The 27,999-nt window shown below is 40.6% G+C and overlaps 1 protein-coding gene and 1 non-coding gene across 2 annotated transcripts in view; both read right to left on the bottom strand.

The window, feature by feature from the left end:
- Nucleotides 1-7,986, bottom strand: part of cachd1 (cache domain containing 1) — a 296,821-nt gene extending 288,835 nt beyond the window's left edge. The window contains exon 1 of the mRNA XM_028810950.2: nucleotides 7,446-7,986. Coding sequence (XP_028666783.1) covers nucleotides 7,446-7,682 — 237 coding nt within the window. The 5' untranslated portion in view covers nucleotides 7,683-7,986. The remainder of the gene's footprint in view (nucleotides 1-7,445) is intronic.
- Nucleotides 7,987-20,178: 12,192 nt separating this feature from the next.
- trnag-gcc (transfer RNA glycine (anticodon GCC)) lies at nucleotides 20,179-20,249 on the bottom strand. Its single transcript has one exon. It is a non-coding gene; the product is annotated as a tRNA-Gly (tRNA).
- Between the last annotated feature and the right edge of the window lie 7,750 nt (nucleotides 20,250-27,999).

The raw sequence follows: 27,999 nt of genomic DNA, 5'->3' as shown, positions 1-27,999 counted from the left end.
TTATTTATTTGCTCTATTATGACAGATAACATGACTAGTTTAACAATTAAAACATGCATGCAGAAAGGAAATGGGACTTTCTGTTGGTACATTTGCATCTTAAATGTAATAGGACTTGTATGTTATCTGTGTAATATGTAAGCCTAACACTTTAATAGTATTACCCAGAGTGTTGTGTGGTCGGTGCAAACAGGAAGGTGGAACATAAAGACGATATGTCTTGTAGTGCTGTGGCTGGCAGCAAAAGTTAGTGAACAAGTGAGAAAAACCAACTCTACATTCATCCGATCAAGAGAGGTGAATACCTGCTATCAAAACTGCTTAAGTAATAATACTAATAATAATAATTCTTTGCATTTATATAGCGCTTTTCTCACTACTCAAAGCGCTCAGCAATCACAGGTTAAGGGCCTTGCTCAAGGGCCCAACAGAGCAGAGTCCCTATTGGCATTTACAGGATTTGAACTGGCAACCTTCCGATTGCCAGTGCAGATCCCTAGCCTCAGAGTCACCACTCTGTGGCTGAACGTTCACAGGCAATCTGACAGGTGAGTGCTGTGCCGGGGACATTTGAACTATATAGCGATTTGTAATTTTGGCTATACCGCCCAATCCTGCCAGGTTAACCTCCAGCCCACAGCAATCCTAAATTAGCTTAAAATGGCTTAAGAATATTGGCTCATTTAAAAATATACATTAGACCAGGGGTCCTCAGTCACGGTCCTGGAGGGCCGCAGTGGTTGCAGGTTTTTGCTCCAACCCAATTGCTTAATAAGAAGCACTTACTGCTCAAGTAACACTTCTGCATCACTGTAGTGGTCTCACTCATTACGATTTTGAACTCTGATTGCTTATTTTAGTTTTAAACAGTAGTTTTTAATTTCTCCTAATTAGTAATGACTTGCAAATGACAAGAGAGAACAGCATTTCTTTATTTAGCTTGGTTCCTTTTACACCTCTGTGTGTATTTATCATGCTCTATGGGGTTTAATTAAATACTTGGAAGGAAAGTGAAGAGAAAAAAGTGAAGGACTGAGAATTGCTCCTCCATTTTAACCTTCAAATCATTTGGATGATATCCTTAGGAAGGGGAAGAAAATCTAGGATACGAGAATGACCTGACATGGCAGAGTTAAAGCACTGACAGGCCATGAAATTAAATTATTGGCAAGAATTGCTTTCTAATTAAGCAACCGGGTGAGAACAAAAACCTGCAGCCACTGCGGCCCTCCAGGACTGTGATCGAGGACCCCTGCATTAGACGATATTTTGCTTTAAATGTCTGATCTTTTTAATCAACTATACTGAATATCTTCTCATTAAAGAAAAGGTCTGAATTTCGCCATAGGGTTACCGTTATCGCACTTGGTATTTTAACATCTCTCTTATGGGTGGGGGTTGATTTGATTCAAACCTAGTTTTGTAAAACTTGACCTGCTTGTGTGGAATGTTTTTTGATTTTAAATAAATTCAATAAAATGTTTAAATAAATATAATAAAACCCAACAAGGTTTACCTTAATAATGCGAGATAATGCAACTGCACTTCCAAGACCCAAAAAAAACCAAAACTCACAATTGCCACTTTTATCCCATTATGAAATTAGTTGAGAAGCAAAAACACGCGGTTTGAATTGAACAATCAACTGTCAGTTGCAATCATTGTCCTTGCAGTGTCACTCATTTGAGCGATTTGACAAGATTATTACTCTCCATACACCGCCCTAACAAAGAGACAAAGGCTTTACATTCAACCTCCGATTGTTACGTACAGGACACTACAGTCATCCGTCGACTTCCTAGCCGGTCTCTCCAGTTCAGAGTCGCTGCCTATCCTGGCTGCACTGGGCACGACGCAGGGTCCAACGGGATGCCACCCTCACACAGACACCTCCATTTAGAATGGTGACAAAATGAGCTGCTCTGTATGTTAAGGTTTGAAATCTTGCACATAGGCCAGACATTTGCGTGGCTCGGTTTGTAATGCTGTGCTGCACAAGGGAAAGCTCTCCAGCGATGAAACATTTAATGCGTTAACTACATATAACTGCAGAAACACGTAGTTAGCAAGGCTACTAAAAGAGCAAACCACCCAAAGCTAAATTCTGATATTTTGTTAGGTTTTGAAGCCAAAGCCTTTCCACGTTCCGGGGAGGTAAACGTTAACATTATTCGAACTTGTCGGATTTTACCTACATTTTTATCACTCTTTAATTTAATATTGTTTTTTGTATCCATATGCTGCTGCTGGAGTATGTGAATTTCCCCTTGGGATTAATAAAGTATCTATCTAAAAATAAATAAAATGTGCTTAACGTGGCGAGAGCACTTATGACACAAATTTCAAAGGTACAGATGACATGCCACCTTTAACTGGGAGTCCGAATTCCCACCCTTACAGTCCTGCTCCATTGCTAAATTTGGATTCTTGCACCGGCTAAACAATAAAGTCTGATCAAATATGAAGAAGGACAGCCTGAAAACAAAGGCTGTTAAATAGGAATTCTGAAATAACCATAAATTGACACACCGGATTTCACAAAGGTGGGACAAATAGAAAAAAAGAAGGACATGACTGGAAAAATGAAAGCATCAGCAGTTTGTGACATCTAAAGTTTGAATTAATTTGACCCGTCTGTTAAATATTAGTCAATAAGTGCTATTAGGCAAGTAATGTCTGCTCTATGTACTGACAAACAAATCTCCCAGCAGCACACGTTTGAGACAAAGTGATTTTCTGACAAATTTTATCTGAAAAAATATGTTGTCATGAAAGAGTTTGTGCAAATAAAAATATCCTGAATTACTTCTGTGCTCAGTAACGCATGTAGTGATAATGTTTGAATTTTCAGTCCTGATTTTAAGTATTTTTCACGGACTGGAGAGAAAACAGCAGTGAATTTTTTGTTTTTTTACGCTTGCACATTAAGATAAATCAGCTAGTCCATGATGATCACATCTTCCTTTATAAATTACACCAAGATGTCTGCCAAGCCAAAAATAAACCCTGTATTTGTTGTGACATTGGGATAAACTCCCAATCCGACTCACACATGAAACCCAAGCCCTGAAAACAATTCTCACTCTTAACAAGAGGCAGAGAGCATTAAATAACAGTGCATGTGGGCAACGGCCTAGCATCACGTTTAAAACTCCAACCACCACTGTAGCAGAAAAAGCAAAGTGCGCTGAATAGACTTGTGGAAGAACAGCGAGCCCCGATAATCCCATTCCTCAAAATGACACCAGCGGCGAGGCCCAGGCTACCCGTGACCCTAACACTGCTGGGATATGCCATCTTATTTCATGTTGACATCTTAAATCATTTTTAAACCTCCGATACCAAATATTTTTGACATTCAACACAGGTTTTACAAGCAAGTTGCTCTTTTACCGATATACTGAAAAATTGATAGATAGATAGATAGATAGATAGATAGATAGATAGATAGATAGATAGATAGATAGATAGATAGATAGATAGGATAGATAGGATAGATAGATAGGATAGATAGATAGGATAGATAGGATAGATAGATAGGATAGATAGATAGGATAGATAGGATAGATAGGATAGATAGGATACTTTATTAATCCCAGGGGGAAATTCACATATTATTAAGTGACAAAGGACCATGAAAGATGTTAAGCAAGTAATATAATCACCTAGAAGACGACAGCTCATCTTCCTAATGCCGGCCAACGCTCCTATCACTTTCAGATCTTCAAATGTGTTTTTGTGCTCCCCGAGTTTTCGGTTTCACATTGTGCTTGCGAGTCGCTCTATACGCTAAAAGTTGGTTTGTTTTTTTTTGCCTTCTTTTCTTTACTACAGAAGTCATTGATGTTTGGTGCATACAAGGCTGTTCGGTTAAACACGAGACGGATCATACACACACTCTCTTGAATTTTACTCTTGCTCTTTTCTCACTTTGTTAATTTAAATATACACAATACAAAATTCAGGCCAGTTACTTAATAACTCAAAAGACAATGAAGTCGGACACTTGTGCAACAAACTCCTTTTTGTTAAAGGCAAAAAATAAATCAATCTCAGATCATATATCAAACTCCGTTAAATAAAAGGACCAACACCTGGAGGCCATAAAAAATTAAACACACGCACACACATTATATATGTGCAGCAAAAGCACCAATGTTAAATTAACACTTTAAAGTGTATATATGGAAACAATGTTCTCCATATATACTCTTAATGGTTACATCAGCAGAATTAATTTGACTGTCTGTGTTTATATAAAAAAATAACTTAAATACAGCATTATCAGAAACTACGCAGGCATAATCAAAGTCAGGCTTTCTCCTGACCAAATCCCGCTGCCCTGTCTGTCTCTCGATCGCCCATGAAGACTGTAAAGAGCATTACACGAACAGTGTGAATAAACATACAAAACCCCAAGCGACATAATAAATGTCTAGGAAAATAAATGAGGGAAGGCACTAAGGCACTATTTCATATCTTCTATCAACTGTCAACATACCCAGTAAAAATGGGATCAATGAATTAAATCCCAACCACCTTCAGGAATTATCAAGCAGATCTAACAACAGTAAAACCAAATACTTCAATACGGTTAAGCAAAACTCTAAATTTGACATTAAATAAATAATTGAAAAAAATAAGCTTATCTAGACTATTATTATTAATTTGAAATAAAGGAAAAAAAAAAAAGTATATTTAGCAAGTTTTACAACAGGTTCCAAAATAAAACCTTCGTTTACGACTTACTGCTATTAAATAACGATTTTCCATAATACTTCACACTTATTAGTGTTTTAAGGCAATTCTGGCACAAACCACCACAGGTTTCTTAAATTACAAATCTGTTTCAAAGCCACATTCCCGTTTCCGACGGACACCTATCTGCGGTCTGGTGGGTGTTTATCCCCCCCGTATAGCGAGGCGTGTTTTGTGGTGTACATGCACTCGTCTGTTATATTAAATGCAATGTATTTTAACCGCCTAAGAACAGACCAAAAAAAAAAAAAGAACAATTGACTACATTTTGAAGCTGAAACAATTCCACTGCCATCATTATTAAAGAAATTTTACTTTATTGAAATTGTTCCCTTAAAGTCTCTTTAAATGCTTACTGCTTAAGATAATTTTTATTACTAAAGCTTCAAGTGTGGGGAAAATGCTTCGAATTTTGAAAATAGTATTCTGTTCATTTTTGTGAGCTTCTTCTATCCTCGTGTACAGCTTGATTTATGTTAATGCCACAAACAATGCGAATGGCTTTCATTCCCAATGATTCCTTAGGGAGATTAGCTGCTGACTGATTTCAATCGAGGTTATCTTAATCGGTCAGACATGCTTAAATAAATAAATTAATTAATAGAACAGGAATTCTACCAAAGGACATTCGGACCCCAAAAAACAACGCAATTTGTACTCGAAACAAACCCAAATAAGACTTTTAAGCAGAACATGTTTCCATGCTGTAACAATAAAATACGGCAAAATTTCAGAAGGTCAATTCTTTAATGTCACATTCTATTGTTTTCTAACTTCAAGGCAAAGGGGCTATTTCAGATAAGGAAGACAGAAGACTTGTGACAATAAGGACCCTAGGAATATATGGGCAGTTCTACCATGGGTTATGTTGCTGCTGTTTTCCACAAGTTCAGTACTTTACACCAGTTTTACTCATTTATTTCATTCTAATACCTAAAACCAATTACCACTCAATGAGCATAAAAATCAGTTGAATATTAATAAGCTTTGAGGATAATTGCAACTTGCAAAGTCTTCATTTTTAATTATTTTTACTAAATTCAGATAACCCTATTTCTGTGAAAATAAAATAAAATACATGCACCCTGGCAAATTTCAACCCCAAAAGATTCAGAAGCCATCTCGAAGAATAGCTCTTTCTTTATTTTTTCAAATTTCAGATACTGTACTACTCTTCCACTGGACTCAACAACATATATTTTAAAGGATATTAATATATTCTGAAAAATTCAGGTATTATTCGTTCACTGGATTTGTAATGCAAATTTACCAAAGCATGCATCTGTAACTAGAACCTACAAAGCCATGATTCCTGCTAAGAAACTACTCACTATTTCCATTTTAAAGGTTTGGTTATTTAAAGATTACAACTGAAATGCACAAAGAAAGAAATATCACTGGCCGTTTTGAATCAACAATAAATTCTATAAAACTTTGATTATAAACAGTAAGCAGGCTTCTAATTATGAAATATTTAGCATATATAATTTGAAAATAATTTGTGGCTAGATTTGGCAAAAAATATATATATATATATTCTTGTGCATTTTTAAACAAACAAAAATTGCTTGCTGTCTTCCACCATATTTTCTAAACGGTTTCTGTACAAATATAGAACAATTCTATGGTGCAAAATAATCGAGTAGGTAATTATTTTCAAAACGGCGAGATCTCATTCCGATTTTCTCTTAGCGTGTTCGCACGTTTCTGATGAGTTCTACAAAGATTTGAATTTCTTCATAAGGTCCGAGACAAACATTCACTGACATTTTAAACCGAAAGGTGAAGCTGAAATTCATAAGAGAGGCGATTTAAACGTTATCGTGTGCACTTATTATGAACAACTCGTGTACAAATTACATTTGATTCGACTCAAACGACACGAATGCGTTTACATGGAGCTCTTTATTTTTTCTTCGAGTCCTATATTTGATTAATATCGCGTTATGCCGCTCCTGTGCATTTTACTTCATTCCTTGCCAACACGTGTCCTTTACATGTTGTTGCATCCTTTATTTTGCCATCAATCCGTTAACTTCCCATTCCTCAAACTGATCGCTCCTGTTCTTTACCGTTTATTCCTTGCATTTTTGCAGCAGCCGAGCGCGAGCTTCACTCGCAATCCCTAAATCATTTGCTTCACGTGTCCCGCACGTTTTATTCTTGCGGCTCAAGGATCGACTCCACACGCCCGCTCGGTTTCATTTCACTCTCCTCTTTATGATTTTGTGTGTAATTCAAAGTCTCGTTTAAACAAACTTTTAAAGTTTCACCTTTTTTCCTTAATAACCTTATCTAACCGCATTCTAGAAGTCTTATTTGTTTTCTTCAAGGAATTCGCCTACACCTGTCCATGGAGTTGCATTTTTCCCCTTTCTACGCCACGATTAGACGGTCAATTTAAAGTTTGATTGTAATTTCTGAAGTCCGCCTCCCATAGATAACACCACTTGGCTCGTGTGCCCACGTCGGTGACTACCATCGCGGCTGCGACACTCTCAAGCCCAGCCAGGAACGTCGCTCGGTTCCCTCCTCCGCCTCTTCCCAACTCACACCCATATACACGGTGAGCCCGGCCTTCTCTGACCTGCGTGCGTCCACCCACCCACACGACTACTTTTCACCAGGTACTTCACAAACCCTTTCGGACCCCTGCCCGGCGCCCCGAACCAGTAACCTTTACTTACCTGCATGTTGAAAACGCCGAGTTCCTCGGCCGCTAGTTTCTTCATTTGATTCGCCAAAACTTGTGCCTCTTCCAAGATGGAAAACTCCGAGTCGGCGTCGCAGAAGGCACAGCAGCAGAGCAGTGCGAGGTAAAGCGCAGCGCTCCAACAGCCACTCGCTCCCCAGCTAATCCTACGGGTGCGCTGGGGAAGCGGACGGTCGCGCACCTCCAACACGTCCCGTGCACCCCTCGCCATGATGGCCCGGATTCGAAAAACAAACTTTTTTTTTTCCTCAAAATGCGAACAACAACTTCAAAACTTTGGAAAGGGATACTCGAGCTGAGATTTGAGACGCTGCAACGGAGAGTTTCAAAAACACAGAAGTGCATCAAACAATAGAAGCATCTTCACACCATAAGCAAAATAAAATCAAAGGAAATAAAGAAGTCACTTCAACGGGGATTAAAAAAGAAAAGAATAAAACAGAGCTGTCCCAGCGCGCCGAGTTCACACATCCATGTACTCCTGTAGTGGAAACTGAGAGCCTCAGCTTCACAATGGGACTGAAAACAGCAGCGCGTGCCAAAGCCCGGGATGGAGTAGCAGCTGAGGGCGGATTGGCGCGGGGCAGCACGTGACAAAGCCCGAGGTAGAGACTCCGCTCGAGTCGGACTGGAGCGACACAGCGCAGTGAACCGGAGCGCCAAATGTATGGTGGAGATACATAGATAGATAGGAAAGGCACTATATAATAAATAAAGAGATAGAAAGGCACTATATGATAGATAGAAAGATAGACAGACAGGAAAGGCACTATATAATAAATAAAGAAATAGAAAAGGCACTATATTATAGATATAAAAATAGACAGGAAAGGCACTATATAATAAACAGAGGGACAGGAAAGGAACTATATGATAGATACATAGATAAGAACGGCACTATATGATAGACAGAAAGATAGACAGTTATTTTAAAATGAGTTCATCAAGAACACGGGGACACAGTTGGAAACTTGTTAAGGGGAAATTTCGCACAAACAGGAAGTTTTTCTTTACACAAAGAATGATAGACACTTGGAATAAGCTACCAAGTAGTGTGGTAGACAGTAAGATATTGGGGACTTTCAAAACTAGACTTGATGTTTTTTTGGAAGAAATAAGTGGACAGGACTGGCAAGCTTTGTTGGGCTGAATGGCCTGTTCTTGTCTAGTGTTCTAATGTTCATGACAGGAAAGGCACTATATAATAGATACACAATAAAGACCCTACATAATAGACAGATAGATAAGAATGGCACTATATAATAGATAGATAAGAACAGCAGTATATGATTGATACATACAGTATATAGGAACATCCATCCATCCATCCATTTTCCAACCCGCTGAATCCGAACACAGGGTCACGGGGGTCTGCTGGAGCCAATCCCAGCCAACACAGGGCACAAGGCAGGGAACCAATCCTGGGCAGGGTGCCAACCCACCACAGGACACACACAAACACACCCACACACCAAGCACACACTAGGGCCAATTTAGAGTCACCAGTCCACCTAAACCGGAGCGCCCGGAGGAAACTATATAGGAACAGCACTATGTAATAGATACATAGAAACACAATAAAGACCCTTTATAATAGTGAGATAGATAATAAAGGCACTTTATGATAGTTAGATAGACAAGAAAGGCAGTATATGATTGATACATTGATAGGAACAGCACTATATAATAGATAAATAGATAGACATGAAAGGCAGTATATTATAGATACATAGAAACACAATAAAGACCCTATATAATAGAGAGATAGACAAGAAAGGCACTATATAATAGATATATAAATAGATAGGAAAGGTACTATATGATAGATAGATAGATAGATAAGGCACCATATGATAAATAGATACATACATACATACATACATACATACATACATAGACTGATAGTCAGGAAAGGAACTATATGATTGATAGATAGATAGATAGATAGATAGAGGAAGACCAGAGAAGTGTGTGAGGATTGTCCGGGATATGTATGACATAGTGAGGACTCAGGTTAAAAGCAGTGTATTGATTTTATTTTGCTTAAGTAACAGACAAGATCCAAGTTTGAGGAGGTCTGCATCAGGGAAGTCCTTACCTCTTTCATCTGGTCATGGATGTGTTGACTCGGGATAAAAGTCCAATCCCCCTGGTGTAGGGTGTTTGCTGATGACACTGTGTTGTGTAGCACCAGAAAGTTGGAAGAATGGAGAAAGGCTTTGGAAGAGAAAGGGTTGAAGATAAGTTGGAAAAAGACAGAATACATGTTATTTAATGATGATCGGGATTCAGAAGTTAGGGAGAGCTATTGAAAATAGTGGATAAGTTTGAAAATCTAGGATTAGTGCTAGCTGAAGATGGAAAATTAGAGACAGAGATAACTCACCGAGTGCAGTGTGAATGGAACAACAAGAAGAAGGTATCAGGAGTATTTTGTGATCAAATAATTAAGACAAAGTTTAAAGGTCAGGTTTTTAAGACAATGAAAAGACCAGCAATGACATATGCAGCTGAAACCTGGCCAGTAAAGGGAGCACAGAAGAAGAAGATGGATGTGGAAGAAATGAGAATGTGGAGATGGACGTAAGGAGTAATGAAAAAGGACAGAATAAGAAATGAGACAATCAGAGATACAACAAAAGTGGTGGATGGATAAAATAAAAGAAGATCTGAAGGAAAAGGGCTTGACTGGTGAGGAGGTGCAGGACTGAGGTGTTTGGAGAAGGTTGATCAATAACATCAAACTCACATAGAAGCGGGTAAAGATGAAAAGAAACAGCAGTAACCACCTCAGAAATAGATTGGAGGAACAGAAGACTAATTGAAAACCTAAACATGAACCAGTCAGTAAAAGTAAGCACCATGTATGGACTAACATAGTTATGTCAAATAGGAAGAGGTAACAGACAGGGAGGCTCCCCCTCACCCACCCTGTTTAACTTCTACCTTGAGAGAATAATTAAAGAAGTGCTGCCAAACAATGAGTCAAGGGCGAAAGTTGGACGAAGACGGATTACATCAATAAAATTTACAGACAAAAAAGCAATAACATCAAGCAATGAAGAAGGACTACAGAAACTAATGAACAAATTAGATTACATGTGCCGGGTGTATGGAATTAAGTTCAATACAAAGAAAACAAAAGTGATGTGCATAACAAAAGAAAGAACAGCGAAACCTGTAACAATGAAAATTGGAGATCACGCCTTGGAAGAAGTGAACAGGTTTAAATATTTGGGAAGTATGCTGTCAAGGGATGGAAAACATGAAAAAAAATTAAAATACATATAGCAAATGGAAAAGGAGCCTTCAATGTAAAAGGAAAAGTGTGAACAAATAGAATGGATAAAAAAGAAGAATAAAATCAGTAATGGGGGGAGTGTTGTATTGTAGGGAGCAGAGACATCATGGATAATGAGGAAAGGGGATAGCAATACAACAACAACAATTGATTTCTTGTACAGCCCAAAATCACACAAGGATTGCCTCAGTGGGCTTTAACAGGCCACTTTTTTTGACAGCCCCCCAGCCTTGACTCCCTAACAAGACCACAAAAAACTTTTCTTGTATGTAAATAAAGGAGCAAGAGCGCCTCTGCATTCTTCCCAGTCGATTCCCAGTGACATGAAATGCAAGAGGAAACGAAAGCTGTCATTTTCACCAGTTAAGATTGAGAAGGTGGGCTCCACTCAGTACCGTGTTTTTACCGCAGAATCATCAGTAGCTTAGACTTATAGGTGGACCACGAAGGACCACTTGTACAGCAGATGCAGCAGTCATGTGAAAAAGTAAATACACTCCAGGGAATGTTTGTTTTCTTTTTTTAATATATGTGGACATATCAAAAAATTGGACGTGAGCGTCAGTAGGCTTTGCACCCTAATAACCAAGTTACCCAAACTATTCTCTAACATTTCAGTAATTATTTACCGGTCTGATGCTGATCTTTCTGATCATAAAATAGGTCATTGCGATAGCAATTGACAAGAAGAATTCATAATTAATTTCAGAGTTACGATATTTGAGGGTTCCTCTAGAGCGACTCTTTCTCTTGGACGATTTGGCTCAAAAACTAATCAGCGCATTGTCATCTCATAACAGTTTGTTTTTTTTCCGTCCAGCCGTTTTAGCTTAGATACACACAGACAGACACACACCCATCATCAAGATATCAATGTTTTCGGTGGCAGGGGACCCTAAAACGTCGAGATTCGTCGAAAATCGGAGATCAAAACTTTTGACAAATCTAAAACTTTCACTCCTCCCTCATAGAAGGTAGGTTATGGTCGGGGAGGATGCAAAGCAAAAAGTATCTATAGATAAAGGTTAAATTATATACCAACACAAATTGAAAAGAACATCATCTCGAAACCTTTTTTAGGCGTATTGCAGCAGTCATTTGAGACGTGAGACGTACCTAAGGACTGGAAAGTTGTAAATGTGACTCCAGTCTTCAAAAAGGGAGACAAAATGGATCCCAGTAATTATAGACCAATAAGTCTTAATTGTGGAAGCTATCATAAGAATTAAATTAGAAAAGTTTCTGTATAAAACAATATGCTAAATAACAACCAGCATCGGTTTATGACAGGAGGGTCCTGCCAAACCAATGTTTTCAAATTTCTGAACAGGCAACCGGAGTAGTTGACCCATTCAAAGCATACGCCATAATTGAATTGGACTTTCAGAAAGCCTTCGACTCAGTCATCCCACACTGACGATTAATCCTGAAACTGGAAGCTGTGGGCATCAGAGGTAACCTACCAAACTGGACGTCATTTTGGTTAACCAGCAGAAGATAAAGAGGACAGAGAAGAGGAGAATGGAGGGAGGTCTTCAGGGATCTGTCCTTGGAGCCTCTGTTACTTTCTATGATTTATATTAATGACATTCACTTCAGTATTGTTAGTAAAGTTGTGAACATTCACTGACGATACTAACATTGGAGAAATGGAAAATACTGAGAAAGAAGCAAAACAATTTAAAAAGACACAAGCAAGCTTCGAAACTGAGCAAACACCCGGAAAATACAGTTTAATGCAGAAATGTACAAAGCGCCATAAATGGGCAACAAGAACATCAATTATAAATGCAAGATGGGAGACATCGAGCTATAAGGAGGCAACCTCTGGAAGGATTTTGGGGTTTATGTTGGCACGGCATTTTCATCATCTGAGCAATGTGTAGAAGTGATTCAAAATGTTAGGTTATATCATAAAAACTGAACTATAAGTCAAGGGACATTATGCTCAGACTATATAATGCACTAGTGAGGACACATCTGGAGGGTTGTGTGCAGTTCTGGTCACCACACTAAAAGAATGACAGAGCAGCACATGACGGTGTGCAGAGCTGAGCAACCAGGAGCATCATGGGACTAAAGGACATGTCCAACTCTGACAGACTTGAGAATTAAACCTGTTTAGTCTCAAAGAGAGGAGACTGTGTGGAGACCTAATCCAGGTCTTCAAAATTCTCCATGGATAAAGTAGATTAAGCAGAACGTAACAGTGAATCACAAACCCAAAGACATCAGTGGAAAATTAAGGGAAGTGCAAAAAAGACTGAAACCAGGAATGACTTCTTTATGAAAAGAGCTTTGAGAATCTGGAACAACCTACTGAGGCATGGAGGTGAAACCGAAACCTTCAGAACTTTTAAGAAGGCTCTGGATTAGATATTGGGACAGCTTAGCTATTAGCTAAACAAACGAGCCTGAAGGACTGAATGGCTTTTATCAAATTCCTTATGTTCTAAACATCATGCCACATTCACGTCTTATTGTATATAATTTAAACGCATACATTTAAATTTACATGCATAATTTAACATCAATGTAAATTACATACTTGTCGAAAAAGTAAGTACACGCCTACATTATTCACTACTTCATTAGAGGGGGTCTTGTCTGACCTGTCTCCTTTAAACCTCAAACATTTACAGTAGTTTGGTTTGTTCTGTCATGTTGAAGTGTATGTTAACTCCACACAGAGATTGAAAGGACTCCCTGAGGCCTCCTGAAAGAAGGTTACAGATACTTATGAGTCTAGGAAGGGATTTAAAAAGATCTCCAAACAATTAGAAATCAGCCATTCTACTATCTGGAAGATCATCTACAAGTGAAGATTTCAAACAACTGCCAACTTGTCCAGGCGGGCCACCCTAACAAGTTTATCCTGACAGCACAATGCAAGATGCTGAAAGAAGTCTATAAGAATGCCAGAATTTCATCACTGGACCTCCCGGTAGCTCATGCCAGTATTGACGTCAAAGTGTATGAGTTTACCGTTAGAAAGAGGCTGCGCAACTATAGGTACAGGGCTACTGTGCCAGGAGGAAAACAGAGAGAACATCGGGCCAAGACTAGAGTTTACCCCTAAGGACAAATAAAGTTCTATCTATCTATCTATCTATCTATCTATCTATCTATCTATCTATCTATCTATCTATCTATCTATCTATCTATCTATCTATCTATCTATCTATCTATCTATCTATCTATCTATCTATCTATCTATCTATCTGTCGTGAATGCTAGATGGCACTGTTGCCCCTTTAAACCCAACAGACAGACACTCGGGACACGGAGTAAAAGCACCAAGAAGAATGTTTATACCTTTAACTACTTGTACAGTGCCCTCCAATCACCATAGCCACAATACTTGCAAATAAACACAATAATAATCACTATTTGTCTTCTCTTTATCTCCTCCACATCTCCCAGCAAGCACTGCCTATTACTTCCCGACTCTGGCTCACCTGCTGGGTGTTCTGCAGTCCTTTATATAGCGCACAACCCAGAAGTGTCTGTTCTTCTGTCCACGTGACTGGCTAGCACTTCCAGGTTGGATGGAGAACTTGAGTTTTCTTCAGCCCGGAAGTACTTCTGGATTTCCGTCCTCATGACTCACTAGTACTTTCAGGCTATGAGGGCAGTATGACTCTCCAGGTCCTTCCACAGCACCCCCTGGTGGCACCCACAGCACCCAACAGGGCTGAGATACCAAACTCAAAGTCCCAGGATGCCCTGTGGGAATTCGGGGCACTGTTGCTCTCCAGGGGAGCTGCCAACTAGCATTTTGGGGGAGGCAGTGTTATAAAAAAGCTGCCCTCCCCTATCCTTCCATATCAGGGGCGTCCCAGCCAGGCTAAGCTGCTGGCCATCTTAAACTATCTATCTATTTTATAGTCCCTTTCATATCTATCTATCTATCTATCTATCTATCTATCTATCTATCTATCTATCTATCTATCTATCTATCTATTATATAGTGCCTTTCATATCTATCTATCTATCTATCTATCTATCTATCTATCTATCTATCTATCTATCTATCTATCTATTATATAGTCCCTTTCATATCTATCTATCTATCTATTATATAGTGCCTTTCATATATCTCTATCTATTATATAGCACCTTTCATATATATCCATCCATCCATTTTCCAACCCACTGAATCTGAACACAGGGTCATGGGGGTCTGCTGGAGCTGATCCCAGCCAACACAGGGCACAAGGCAGGAACCAATCCCGGGCAGGGTGCCAACCCACCGCAGCCTTTCATATCTATCTATCTATTATATAGCGCCTTTCATATCTATCTATCTATCTATCTATCTATCTATCTATCTATCTATCTATCTATCTATCTATCTATCTATCTATCTATCTATCTATCTATCTATCTATCTATCTATCTATCAACACCTAGGCAAAGAGCAGGACTTCTGGAACAGTGTGCTCTGTACTAAAAGACATATTTAAAGAAACAAAAGTCTGGTGTTAGACCAGAAGAATGCAATATCAGCTGTAAATTATGGTGAGGAAAAGTTGTGGTTTGGGGCTGCCTTGCTTAGTTTGGGCCCAGACATAAAATCCATTATGAAATGTTCATTGTACCAAGAGGGTGCATGAGGATAGTGTGAGACGTATGAGACAATCTGTCAAAAACCTGAAACTCAACCAAAAGTGGACTTTGCAACATGACAATAATAATAAACATACAAGTAAATCCACCAAGGAGTGTTTGAAAAGAAAGAAATGGAAGCTTCTGGAATTGGCCAAGAGAAAGCCTGAAGCTGAATCCCATTGAGATGCTGTGGGGGGATTTGAAACAGACTGCGCAGGCAGGACCCCAGAAACACCACAAAGCTGAAACAATTCTGCATGGAGGAGGGGGGGACAGCTTTCTCTGACGTGATGTCAGACATTGCTAGACGGTTAGAAGAAACAGAGTGCACGGGGCAATACTAGCTATTACAGCCCTATGTTGGAGGATTCATGTACTTTTTCCACAAATGGGAATGGTATATCTGTTAATTTGTCCATGCATAAAATATTTTTTTTCAATACATCACTGTTTAAAGGAAGATCACATCTTGAAATGTCCACATTTGTCACCAAAAAAATCAAGGGGTGTACTTACTATTTCACATGAGTGCAAACTCCTGTTGATGAATTTGGACCGTCTTGAATTAAAGTTGCTACTTCAGGCAGAAGTTCTGGGCAACTTTTTCTTGCACTTGTATCTGACACACACAGACAACTCACCAATCACCAATGTAGTGCTTGCTACAGTTCACCCTGGCGAAAATTAGTTTTCATTTAATTGCGTATTTTATGTACAATTTTATTCAGAAAACCCAGATCAAAGACAAACAAGGTAAGTCTTGAGTGACCATGATCTCCAAACAGTTGAATCAGGAATAGATTGAAGAAGTATTTTGAAATAATAAACCTTTCATTCATAAAGTTTTTTTGTTTGCCTTTTTATACAAGCCAAGAGTTTACAGTCATCCCTCCTCTTGTAAGGACTTTTTTGATTTATTTGGAACATTTTACGTTTATTTTTGAGGCTTGATTTTCTTTTTTTGGGCCTGTGAAGTCCAAGGAATGCTGGTGGAACTGGTTTAAGAGACTTTCAGGCAAGCAAAGGAGGACTGGCCTGGTCAGTGAAGCTGGTTGGATTCCTCACAGCCCTTTCGCCATGTGAAATGCTCCACCTTACAAACAATAACTCAGCCAAAAACATTGCCTCTCGAACTTTCTATTCTTTTTGACTCGGCCCTTTGCTAATACTTTTCACTTAGATTAGTCAGCATTTACTTTACACACACAGTTAAAAGTGCCGTCCTTATAAGGATTACTTCTCACTTTGGAATTATATTCTGTTTTTTTTTTGGTCTGGCGCCCCCTGATCAGTAAGGGAAAACACCAACATATGACATACAATACTGATCGACTCATCTTGATGCAAAATGTTGAGCTTTGTATGGTTACCCCTTGGTTTGACCCGTTAGACCCCGAAATACCCTCATTCTTAGGCCATTTTTGGACCTTGTTTTGTATGAGAAATGACACCCTTATGATAAAAAGTAAACCAATAGGTGTCTTCAGCAAAAACATATCAGAAGGAATCAAGTTTGTGCAGACCACATACATCAACTGACCCCAGGGATTCACCCCTAGTTGGGACATAAGGGGTCAAAGTTACATTTTTCACAAAACACAGGCATGTGGAGTGTCATTTTATCTGCAGATCACGAATATGATAATATTTTTGATATTTTAATTATTTGATGGTGGTCCTAGCCCCCTAAGAGCCACTCACAGAAGGTTAAAAATTACAAATTGTAAACATAAGCATGTGAAGTTTCATTTTAGACTATTTCAAGGTTGGGATTACGAATATGATGTAATTTTTGATTTTTGATCATTTACTATTCCTCTGTGGACTTCTGTCAAAGGGTGACAAGTGACAAATTTCTATTACAATCAAGGATATTTAGACTGTAAACATTTACATTGAAGCACACATTTTAATATTTTTAAATATTAAACACAACTCGTCCTTATTCTGTATTTCTACCTCATGAAGTAAATCCTTACATCTCTTATGAACATCTTGGGTTAGGACGGCTTAAGCTAATTCAGACAGAAACATTAGAAGCTACATGAGCCAAGAGACCAGGCCCATTTTGTAGTATAAACATACAGAGAAAAATTTTAAAAAACAAGATCAGAGCTGAAGGACAGGCACAGAATATTTGATACAGCTAAAAAAAAAAACTTGCTGGAATATTCTGGAAACAGAGAGAAAGAAAGCAGGGGCGCATCGAGCATTGCATTGCTTACTGGGTTAATGGTAGTAAGCCATATTTGAGCAGTCTTGAGGTGGTGGTCAATGACTGAAACTTTACACCAAGTTGCGGCACACTGGGACAAACTACCGAGACGTGGAGTCAAAGCAGAAACCTTGACCACCTTTAAGAAGAATCTGGATGGGCTGTTGGAACACCTTAGCTATTAGCTAAACAAACGGGCCTGATGGACTAAATGGCTTCTTCTCTTTTGTCAAAGTTCTTATGTTCTTAAGTTGTAACGACCAGCTGTCCTTCTGGGCCCGTGTTTGCTACAGGCTCTCTGTCCTTACAGATTCACACTGTATAACAGCCACAAGATCAGACCGTATCTGATGGAGTATGAAGCCCAACTCCTGGTCCAGGCTTTGGCCTTGTCACATCTGCACTACTGCAACTCTCTGCATGTGCAACAAATGCAGCAGTATGTCTGCTGCTCAAGCAGTTGAGGCGGGCACACATCACTCCTCTCCTCAGATCACTACGTTGGCCTCCTGTAGCAGCACATCCATCCATCCATCCATTTTCCAACCCGCTGAATCCGAACACAGGGTCACGGGGGTCTGCTGGAGCCAATCCCAGCCAACACAGGGCACAAGGCAGGAAACAATCCTGGGCAGGGTGCCAACCCACCGCAGGACACACACAAACACACCCATACACCAAGCACACACTAGGGCCAATTTAGAATCGCCAATCCACCTAACCTGCATGTCTTTGGACTGTGGGAGGAAACCGGAGCGCCCGGAGGAAACCCACACAGACACGGGGAGAACATGCAAACTCCACACAGGGAGGACCCGGGAATCGAACCCAGGTCCCCAGATCACCCAACTGCGAGGCAGCAGCGCTACCCAGTAGCAGCACATATTGCATTCAAATCCTTGATTCTGGTCTACAGAGTAGTCAATGGGACAGCACCAATATATACATTGTAATAAATAAATCGGATTCAGGAAACATCGCAAAGAGTTGGGGAAATTGCCCCGTATAATGTCCATCAGACGTGATGAAAATTGAATGAAATACGATCAAAAACCAAAGCATTTGACAAAATACAGTGTTGAAATGAGGATTTATATACACAAAATGGTGACAGGATGTGATTTGGCAAGAAGTGACATCAACACAGAAAGGCGGAAGTGATGTCATTAAGAGGGAGCCAGAGGTAATGTCATGATGGCGGGACTGGAAGTGACATCATCATGGTGGAGCCGGAAAAGTGACATCATCCATTTCTTTGAAGCCCGAAAGCGGGATTGGTGTGAAGTGGCCATTTTGAGAAACCGGAAGTACTGAAGATCTGTTAAGAGAGAGAGAGAGAGAGAGGCGTTAGTACCCAAAATCAACCCTTCATCTCGTGGTAGATCACTCAGCTTTGGGCTTGTTGGCAGCCTCCTAAGCGAACATGTGTGACAACATGGAGACGCTAGTGAGGTCCTCTGCTCCTTCTCATCCGGTCCGGTCTACAGATGACTGCTCTGCATTCTGTTACATCTCAATCCAGACTCTTTCCATGTGTAGTTCTTCCTGGTGGAACCTCAATTCAAAATTCCAACTCTCAAAGTGTTTAAGATGTGTTTGAAGACCCTCTTGTCTGGTGAATTTCTGTCGAACTGATATCAGCTGTTAGGTTTTGTACCCTAGACATTGTATTTTGTTCTTTGTTCTTCACTTGTGATGATCAATCTTGTACCTTTGTCTTGTCACACTTGATCCCAAACCGTCCCTCAGACTGAAGTTTACTTGATGTTTACTGTCCTCTTTTGTAAGTCGCCTTGGATAAAAGCATCTGCTAAGTAAATAAAAGAGCAAGATGATACAAGAGAGCTGCAGTTCGCTCGTTTGTTCACAGATGGTCTGTCAGAATGGTTTAATGTCTGAGTGCTGTCATGTGGGAAGTCACAGAGTCACCCAGCCTTTGGGACTTTACTCCAAACCAAGCCGTCTGATGTCAGGATTTAGGAGAAAATGATACCATTATTAATATCATTATGGTTTGCAGCATCCACACTTACTTTTGCCCTGAGGCTAATTTAGAATCTCCAACTGACGTGAACCTGCACATCTGTGGGAATGTGAGAGGAAAACTAGAGAATAATAAGACTGTGCTTTACTGTCTTTTGGGGGGCAAAATGTGCAAAATATTGCATGAGAATCAGTGAAAAAAGTTAAAAGTTTTACTAATTTCCAAACATTATCAAGTTTAACATGTCTGCAAACAGCAATTAACAACGTTTATTAAAAAAAGAAAGAAAAGGATCAGAAATGGTCTTGCTTGGCTCCAGGCCCTTCATCCAGACATGTCCGCCCTCAATTCTTACTTTTGGATATATGTTGCAGAAAAATAGTCCATAAGTAAAGGATATCTTAATAATTCTTTGCATTTATATAGCGCTTTTCTCACTACTCAAAGCACTCAGCAATTGCAGGTTAAGGGCCTTGCTCAAGGGCCCAACAGAGCAGAGTCCCTATTGGCATTTACGGGATTCGAACCGGCAACCTTCCGACTGACAGTGCAGATCCCTAGCCTCAGAGCCACCACTCCGCCTGTCAAAGGGTGGATGCATTGGTGGGGAATCGAACCCGGGCCTCCCGCGTGGCAGGCAAGAATTCTACCACTGAACCACCAATGCGAGACCATCATTACCAATGAAGTCCAAAATGGACGTCCTTTTATGACACCAATTGGGGGAGCCCCGTATGCTCTTGTTTAGTGCAGCATAGCAGACTGAAGATATCTATCAGAACAGCTTCCTTTATCAGTTAGGCTCATTTACATAAATTGACTATTTCAGTGATTTCCGCCAGCACCCTGTTGGCTAACAGCACTGGTAGCGGTCGTTGTGAACCCGGGGCTCGACCGATCCGGTATGGAAATTTGTATTGCTGTTCGCATATTGATTTGGTAGCGCTGCTGCCTGGCAGTAAGGAGACCCGGGTTCGCTTCCCCGGTCCTCCCTGCGTGGAGTTTGCATGTTCTCCCCGTGTCTGCGTGGGTCTCCTCGGGGTACTCTGGTTTCCTCCCACAACCCAAAGACATGCAGGTTAGGTGCATTGGCGATCCTAAATTGTCCCTAGTGTGTGCTTGGTGTGTGTGAGTGTGTGTGTGTGTTTGTGCGCATCCTGCCCGGGGTTTGTTTCCTGCCTTGCACCCTGTGTTGGCTGGGATTGGCTCTGGCAGACCCTGGTGACCCTGTACTTAGGATATAGCGGGTTGGATAATGGATGGATGGGTGGATATTGATTTGGCAAAATTTTACACCGGATGCCCTTCCTGACGTAACCCTCCCCATTTATCCGGGCTTGGGACCGACACGAAGAAACACACTGGTTTGTGCATCCCCTGTGTCTGGGTTCACAGGTAAGTGGGTATATTCTAGAAATATTCCGGGGCCATTAAGTACCATCCGAAGGTCCCACAATAGTTAGTCATTAAAAGTCTTAAGTAAATATCTGGTTCATTGAAATAAAACTGCTATCAGAGAGCAAGAGAAAATGTTGACATGTTTCGATCTCATTTATGGTATGAACTTGACGTTCCTAAGCACAACAGTCCCAAAATACACCCACAAATGACCCCTAGAAGGGGGGGAAATCGTCAAACCCCAGCTAGTTAGAATAAGGGCAAATGTTGAAAGAGTTATTGTCACAAAAATGAACTAACAACAGTGGAGCTCCGATGAGCACAAAAGGCAAAAGGAGTTGCCAAATTAGGCAACACCCATACTAAGAAAAGTCCAAACACACGGTACAAAGAATGGTAGAAAAGGCACAGCAAAGGGGGCAAAAAATCCACAAGCACAAAATAAACAGAAATCCAACAAAACTCACCCAAGCCAGCGCATTCAATGAACCACAAGGGACTGCAGGTTTTCTTCAGCCTTTATAATGATGGGCAGTTGGCTCCGACTTTTGAGGGGACCACACTGTGGTATAGCAGGTCCATGACTTAGAAGAAAAGGCCAGCTTTTAAAATAAATAATCGCCACAGTCGTGGTCAGTAGTTTTCTTGCTTAAATGCACAGGTGAGGAATCATCCGTATCCGTAATTGATGCTGGGAGCTGCTAATCGTCACACCTGTGCCACGTCTCCATTAAAAATAGGAGAAGCACGAGTGTGAAAGAAAGATAAAGATCGAAAGAATGGAGGTTAGAGGAGGAAGAAAGAGAAAGCTGGAAGCTGACAGCCAGTGTGAGAAAGCAAGAAGCAGGCTCGCTGTAAGAAGGACAGGCAGCTGGGAGAAGTGAGCCCCAGCTGGGTGTTTGGCTGGCACCCAGGGCGGACGGATTGGGTCACTCCTGCCGAGTTTTGCAGAGGAGCAGGAGTGATCACGATCGAGGTCGGCTTGCCGTGTAAGACTGGGAAGGCAGAGGGAGTCGGAGATTTGGGATCGGAACCCCAGCATGAGCGCCTAGGCCGTTGGTAGAACCCAAGTTTTGGTTCGGGAAAGTTGCCGTACGGAGCCAGAGCACGGAAACAATTAGACATGGAGACGGTCAGCTGTAGGTAGGGCGACTACCCTGGTGCTTGACCCGGATGGGAGAAGCAGGGGAGCTGCCAGCTAAGGAAGGCACTTTATTTTTAAAGAACTGCTTCCAGCCATTGTTTAAACTTTGTTTTTTAAAGGATTTATTTATTGGATTTTAACCTTCACTATTTCATCCAGGGTTTAATGGATTATTTATTTAATTTCGTTTTGGAGCACTGCACTTTATTTTGGTTTTGTTGTTTTCAAATAAAAACACTTCTGTACTTTTGCACCTTTCCCCTTCCTTCGTTGTGGTGTCCAGCTCATCCGGTTACATTACGGACGGTGTCGGGTTCAAGAGATTCCCTAAAGGGAAGTGGGAGCCATGGAGTCACACCCACATCGTCACACACACACAAAACACATGTTACATGAAAAGAGATATCTAGACACAAGGAAACTAAATGATTAACTATGTTAAAAGAATGAACAAAAAAAGAAATAAAAACAGCATTTGAATGCAAGCCAGGGAGGGTACTGAAAACGCAGCAATCTATATTTTCAAATGTTCTGGTACAAATGAAGCCAGGGTGTCCCAGTTCAACATGCAGTCTCAAGCACACCTTCCCTTAAAATATGTATTGTCACACGTGTGTGCTTGGGGAACAACTTAAGGGCTTAGATAATAACAATATTAACCAAAGGCGAGCCGAGGGTGCTAAGCAGTAACGGTATCGCAGTATCTCTACTTCTGTCAACTCCGCAGACAGAATGATTGACGTGCCGACTCCCATCACGTCCATTCAGGAATCTGTTCCACCTGTGCCCGCCTCTTCCTCCCAGAATTCAACTTAACCGGAAGTACAGTAAAACCTCAAATATCGGTCACTTGATTAACGGTCAGTCTCTGTCAACCGCCAGCGCCTACCTATTACTGTACTACTACTGCCGTGCGGTACGCTGTGAGCTCTGCACATTGGATCGACTCCCTCTTCTGCTAGCACCACATGACCGGCCGCATTTTGAAATCACAGTGTCAGTTACATACCTTCAGTTTGAATAGCGTTTCGTAGCTTTTCTCTTTTCTTATAATTAATCTACTGTACATTGGTATGGCTGATAAACGTATGCCTGTGGTGTTGGAATTGTCACAAAAAACTGAAATTATTAAAAGTTTACGAAACAGCAAAAGCACTTCAAGTATTCCTTCAATTTACGGGTGTAGGAAGAACAACAGAGAACGATATAAAGCGTGATGCTGACAACATTGAAAAATGGAAACCACTGACAGTAATGTTAATGTATTAACATTAATGTTCTCCTGTATTGCAATTTTCTTTTTAAATTCTGTTATATTGTTTTATTAATATATTGTGACGTGCAGGCAGCTTGTGATGTGCTGTAGGGGAGCAGAAAGGGTGGAATGATTGGTGAGGGGACTGAGTGAAGGGGTGGACACGTTTATTAGGAGATGAGTGACAGGAGAAGTTAGGAGAAAAAGAAAGGTGCGGCGGAAGGAAGATTGGAGTAGGGAGTGAGGAGACAATAAGCAGGAGTGTGTGAGGTATGGAGAAAGACAAGAACGGGAGTGACAGGAGATAAAGTGATTGTGTTGGTGGTGTGCTCTGTAACCAGATAACGGAGTATAAGACAGGGCATCGTTTGTTACGGAACAAAGGCTCCAAGTAAAATGTAGAAAACTCCAGTACCATTGAATTGTGTTTCCTTACTACGCTAATCATTACAATATTATATGAATTAATTCATTTTGTTGATACTATATTATATTTTGTTCTGTAAATAAATTTGACTATTCACTAATCTACAGATTTGCTAATCTTCCATTTTAACAGTAGCTGTTCCATCTTTTCTCTTATCCATCACACCCTCGGTCCTGATCCCTGACGGATAATTGAGATTTTACTGTACCACCATATTGACTCAGACTTGACCGGTTTCAGCAGGACTAGTCTCGTGCGTTTACCACACTGTTTTTTTTGAGCTTTTTATGCCTACTTATAATATAGGGGCTTTGCCTATGGGTGCCCCAGACCCTTTATATGTGTGTTGTCTCACATTACAGTATATACAGTATATTGTCACACGCACACACTTAGGAAGTGTCAACAAGTCTTAAGGTGAGTAATATTTCGCAAGATAAAAGGTTGATTATAAGTACCCTAAGTTCTTGTCTATAAGCCGGACTCATGTATTAGCCGGAGACCAAAAATCATACGAATTTTTAAAATAAAATCGTATCATAGATAAGCCGGACTCATGGATAAGCCGAACGTACTATAACCTATAACTAATAGAAGGGAGGGAGGTCAGTGGTCTCACTCGCGCCCATTTAATTTCTTTAAGGGGGGAGAGAGTGTGAGATATTGCCGTCTCTCTCACTCCCCGCATGGCGCGGTTGGAGCGGCCGGAGCGCGTTCTTTCTGCTCTGGGCGTCACCGAGTCAACACGAGCGCGTAGCGGTCATTTAAATTGTGATTTTATATGTAAGCATATTTAAATATATATCGCGGATTTCTGCGGACAATGGGTCTTTTAATTTCTGGTACACGCTTCCTCAGTTGGTTTGCCCAGTTGATTTCATACAAGGGACGCTATTGGCAGATGGCTGAGAAGCTACCCGGCTTACTGTTCTCTCTCTCTTGCGCTGACTATCTGTGATCCTGACGTATGAGGATTGAGCAGGGGGGCTGTTTGCACACCTAGACGATACGGACGCTCGTCTAAAAATGCTGAAAGATTATCTTCACGTTGCTATCTTTTGTAAAGCTGATTCCTGAAAAGACATGCTGCACGGTGCTTCGCATACTTAAAAGCTCGAAGGGCACGTATTGATTTTTGACTGAAAAACAAACTCTCCCTCTCTCTCTCTTTGTCTGCTCTTGACGGAGGGGGTGTGAGCTGCCGCCTTCAACAGCTTTGTGCCGCGGTGCTTCGCATACTTAAAAGCCAAACAGACATATTGATTTGTTTGCTTCACTCCTTTGAAGAGGAATATATGTTTGCATTCTTTTAATTGTGAGACGGAACTGTCATCTCTGTGTTCTCTTGGAGCACAGTTTAAACTTTTGAAAAAGAGACAAATGTTTGTTTGCAGTGTTTGAATAACGTTCCTGTCTCTCTACAACCTCCTGTGTTTCTGCGCAAATCTGTGACCCAAGCATGACAATATAAAAATAACCATATAAACATATGGTTTCTACTTCGCGGATATTCTTATTTCGCGGGTGGCTCTGGAACGCAACCCCCGCGATGGATGTATAAGCCGGACTTATGTATAAGCCGATATTCTATTTTTTCATTTTCACAACTTTTTTCCTTAGATAAGCCGCGGCTTATTGACAAGAACTTAGGGTACTAATTTCTCTCTCTCTCCATTTACAGAAACAAAGAAGGAAAACAGTAATTCACTGACCATACTTCTGGGTTCTCAAAGCAGCCACAATCCCATAATCCAATCCATAGACGAAATCACTTCCGATTCCACCATAAAGACGTCACTTCTGTCCATCCCTGATGACATCACTTCCAGCGCCATCGCCATGAAGTCACTACCGGCCATCCCTGATGACATCACTACCAGCCATCTCCAATGACGTTGCTTCCGTTTTTGTAATTTCCTGCCAACATTTTCTGCTATAAAAATGATTGTACCCAACATGTTTTGTCGAATGCCTCATATTTTTTTTCATATTGTCCGTTGGACATTATACGGGGTAATTCCCCAACTCTTTTTGAGTATTCCAGCATTTTCTTTCTTTATTACAATATATATATATATATATATATATATATATATATATATATATATATATTGTAAGATTGACGCTATATAGCACCTGACCTGACTCAGACTGGACACGGGAGGCACATGTAAAATAAAACAAATGCTTTTATTTTCTTCATCTGTGGGCTACACCTTCCCCATAAACCACAGACACAACACAGTTCCAAGCACACAAGTAACAAAGCACAAAAGCACTTTTCTCTTCCTCCTTAGCACCACCAGTCCCTCCCAGCAACCTTGTCCTTCTCCACCCGACACTGGCCACTGAGTGGTGGTTGCTGGCTCCCTTTTAATTATTTATTTATTTAGTGCTCCAGGTGGTTGATTGCTGACATCCGGCTGCACTTCTGGGTAAGGCGAAAACAGTGCCCAAAAGGGGCCAGCCGCTCCTGTTGCAGTACCCCCTGGTGGCGCCTGCAGAACCCCAAAGAGCTGCTCAGAACTCCAATCCCCATGAAGCCCTGGGGTAGTCTGAGGCACCGCTGCAACCCAGGAAGGCTGCCATCTAGTGTCCAGGGGGAGCTACTGGGCTTCCCACCCTTGTCCCACTGGCAAATATGGTGAAGGGGCGTCCCGGCCAGGCATGGACCCCAGCCATCCATCACTATATATATATATATATATATATATATATATATATATACAGTAATCCCTCCTCCATCGCGGGGGTTGCGTTCCAGAGCCACCCGAGAAATAAGAAAATCCGCGAAGTAGAAACCATATGTTTATATGGTTATTTTTATATTGTCATGCTTGGGTCACAGATTTGCGCAGAAACACAGGAGGTTGTAGAGAGACAGGAACGTTATTCAAACACTGCAAACAAACATTTGTCTCTTTTTCAAAAGTTTAAACTGTGCTCCATGACAAGACAGAGATGACAGTTCTGTCTCACAATTAAAAGAATGCAAACATATCTTCCTCTTCAAAGGAGTGCGTGTCAGGAGAGAGAGAGAGATAGAGAGAGAGAGAACAAAGCAAGCAGTCAAAAATCAATAGGGCTGTTTGGCTTTTAAGTATGCGAAGCACCGCCGGTACAAAGCTGTTGAAGGCGGCAGCTCACACCCCCTCTGTCAGGAGGAGGGAGAGAGAGAGAGAGACAGAGAAAAACAAAGTCAAAAATCAATACGTGCCCTTTGAGCTTTTAAGTATGTGAAGCACCGTGCAGCATGTCGCTTCAGGAAGCAGCTGCACACAGAAGGTAGCAACGTGAAGATAATCTTTCAGCATTTTTAGACGAGCGTCCCTATCGTCTAGGTGTGCGAACAGCCCCCCTGCTCACACCCCCCTACGTCAGCGCAAGAGAGAGAGAGAGAAAGTAAGTTGGGTAGCTTCTCAGCCATCTGCCAATAGCGTCCCTTGTATGAAATCAACTGGGCAAACAAACTGAGGAAGCATGTACCAGAAATTAAAAGACCCATTGTCCGCAGAAATCCGCGAACCAGCAAAAAATCCGCGATATATATTTAAATATGCTTACATATAAAATCCGTGATAGAGTGAAGCCGCGAAAGGCGAAGCGCGATATAGCGAGGGATCACTGTACACACAAGTATGTATGTATAAGTATATATATATATATGTAATTTTAAGTGTCTCAGATTATAAAAACTGTTATGATTTTGGCCATAACAAGGCTCAAAAACGAATTCAGGCCTCAAAGAACGATCAAAAGCCAGATGTGCTGTCGTTGCAGGTCTGGACCCACTGAACGGACCTCACCCTAGGCAGGGTAAACCCCAAACGCAGCTCAAAGGCCTTTAAGGTTCAAAAATGCTAAATGTCCACAAAAACTCTCAAATCCCCTGGTCAAAGGATAAAGCAATGTTTCTTTAACAATTAATCACACGGGTCTGCAAAATTAAACTCATAAAAAATAGTTTTACTTGTGAATAGTTATTTTGATTTGCATTCATGAAAACAATTTTAAATAAATTAGACCATTTCCATCACACCACACTTAAGTGCAAAATTGAAAAAAACTGTAATTAGCATTTAACGTTTTATTCACGCATACAACATTCTTCTAAATCAATTTAACATGAAAATATTTAGTCAGTCTAATATATTTAATCATAAAGGTAAGAAAACAACAACACATAATTATTG

This window comes from Erpetoichthys calabaricus, chromosome 10, assembly GCF_900747795.2.
Source record: "Erpetoichthys calabaricus chromosome 10, fErpCal1.3, whole genome shotgun sequence".
NCBI lineage: Eukaryota > Metazoa > Chordata > Cladistia > Polypteriformes > Polypteridae > Erpetoichthys > Erpetoichthys calabaricus.
This window is presented reverse-complemented; position numbering and strand designations above follow the sequence as displayed.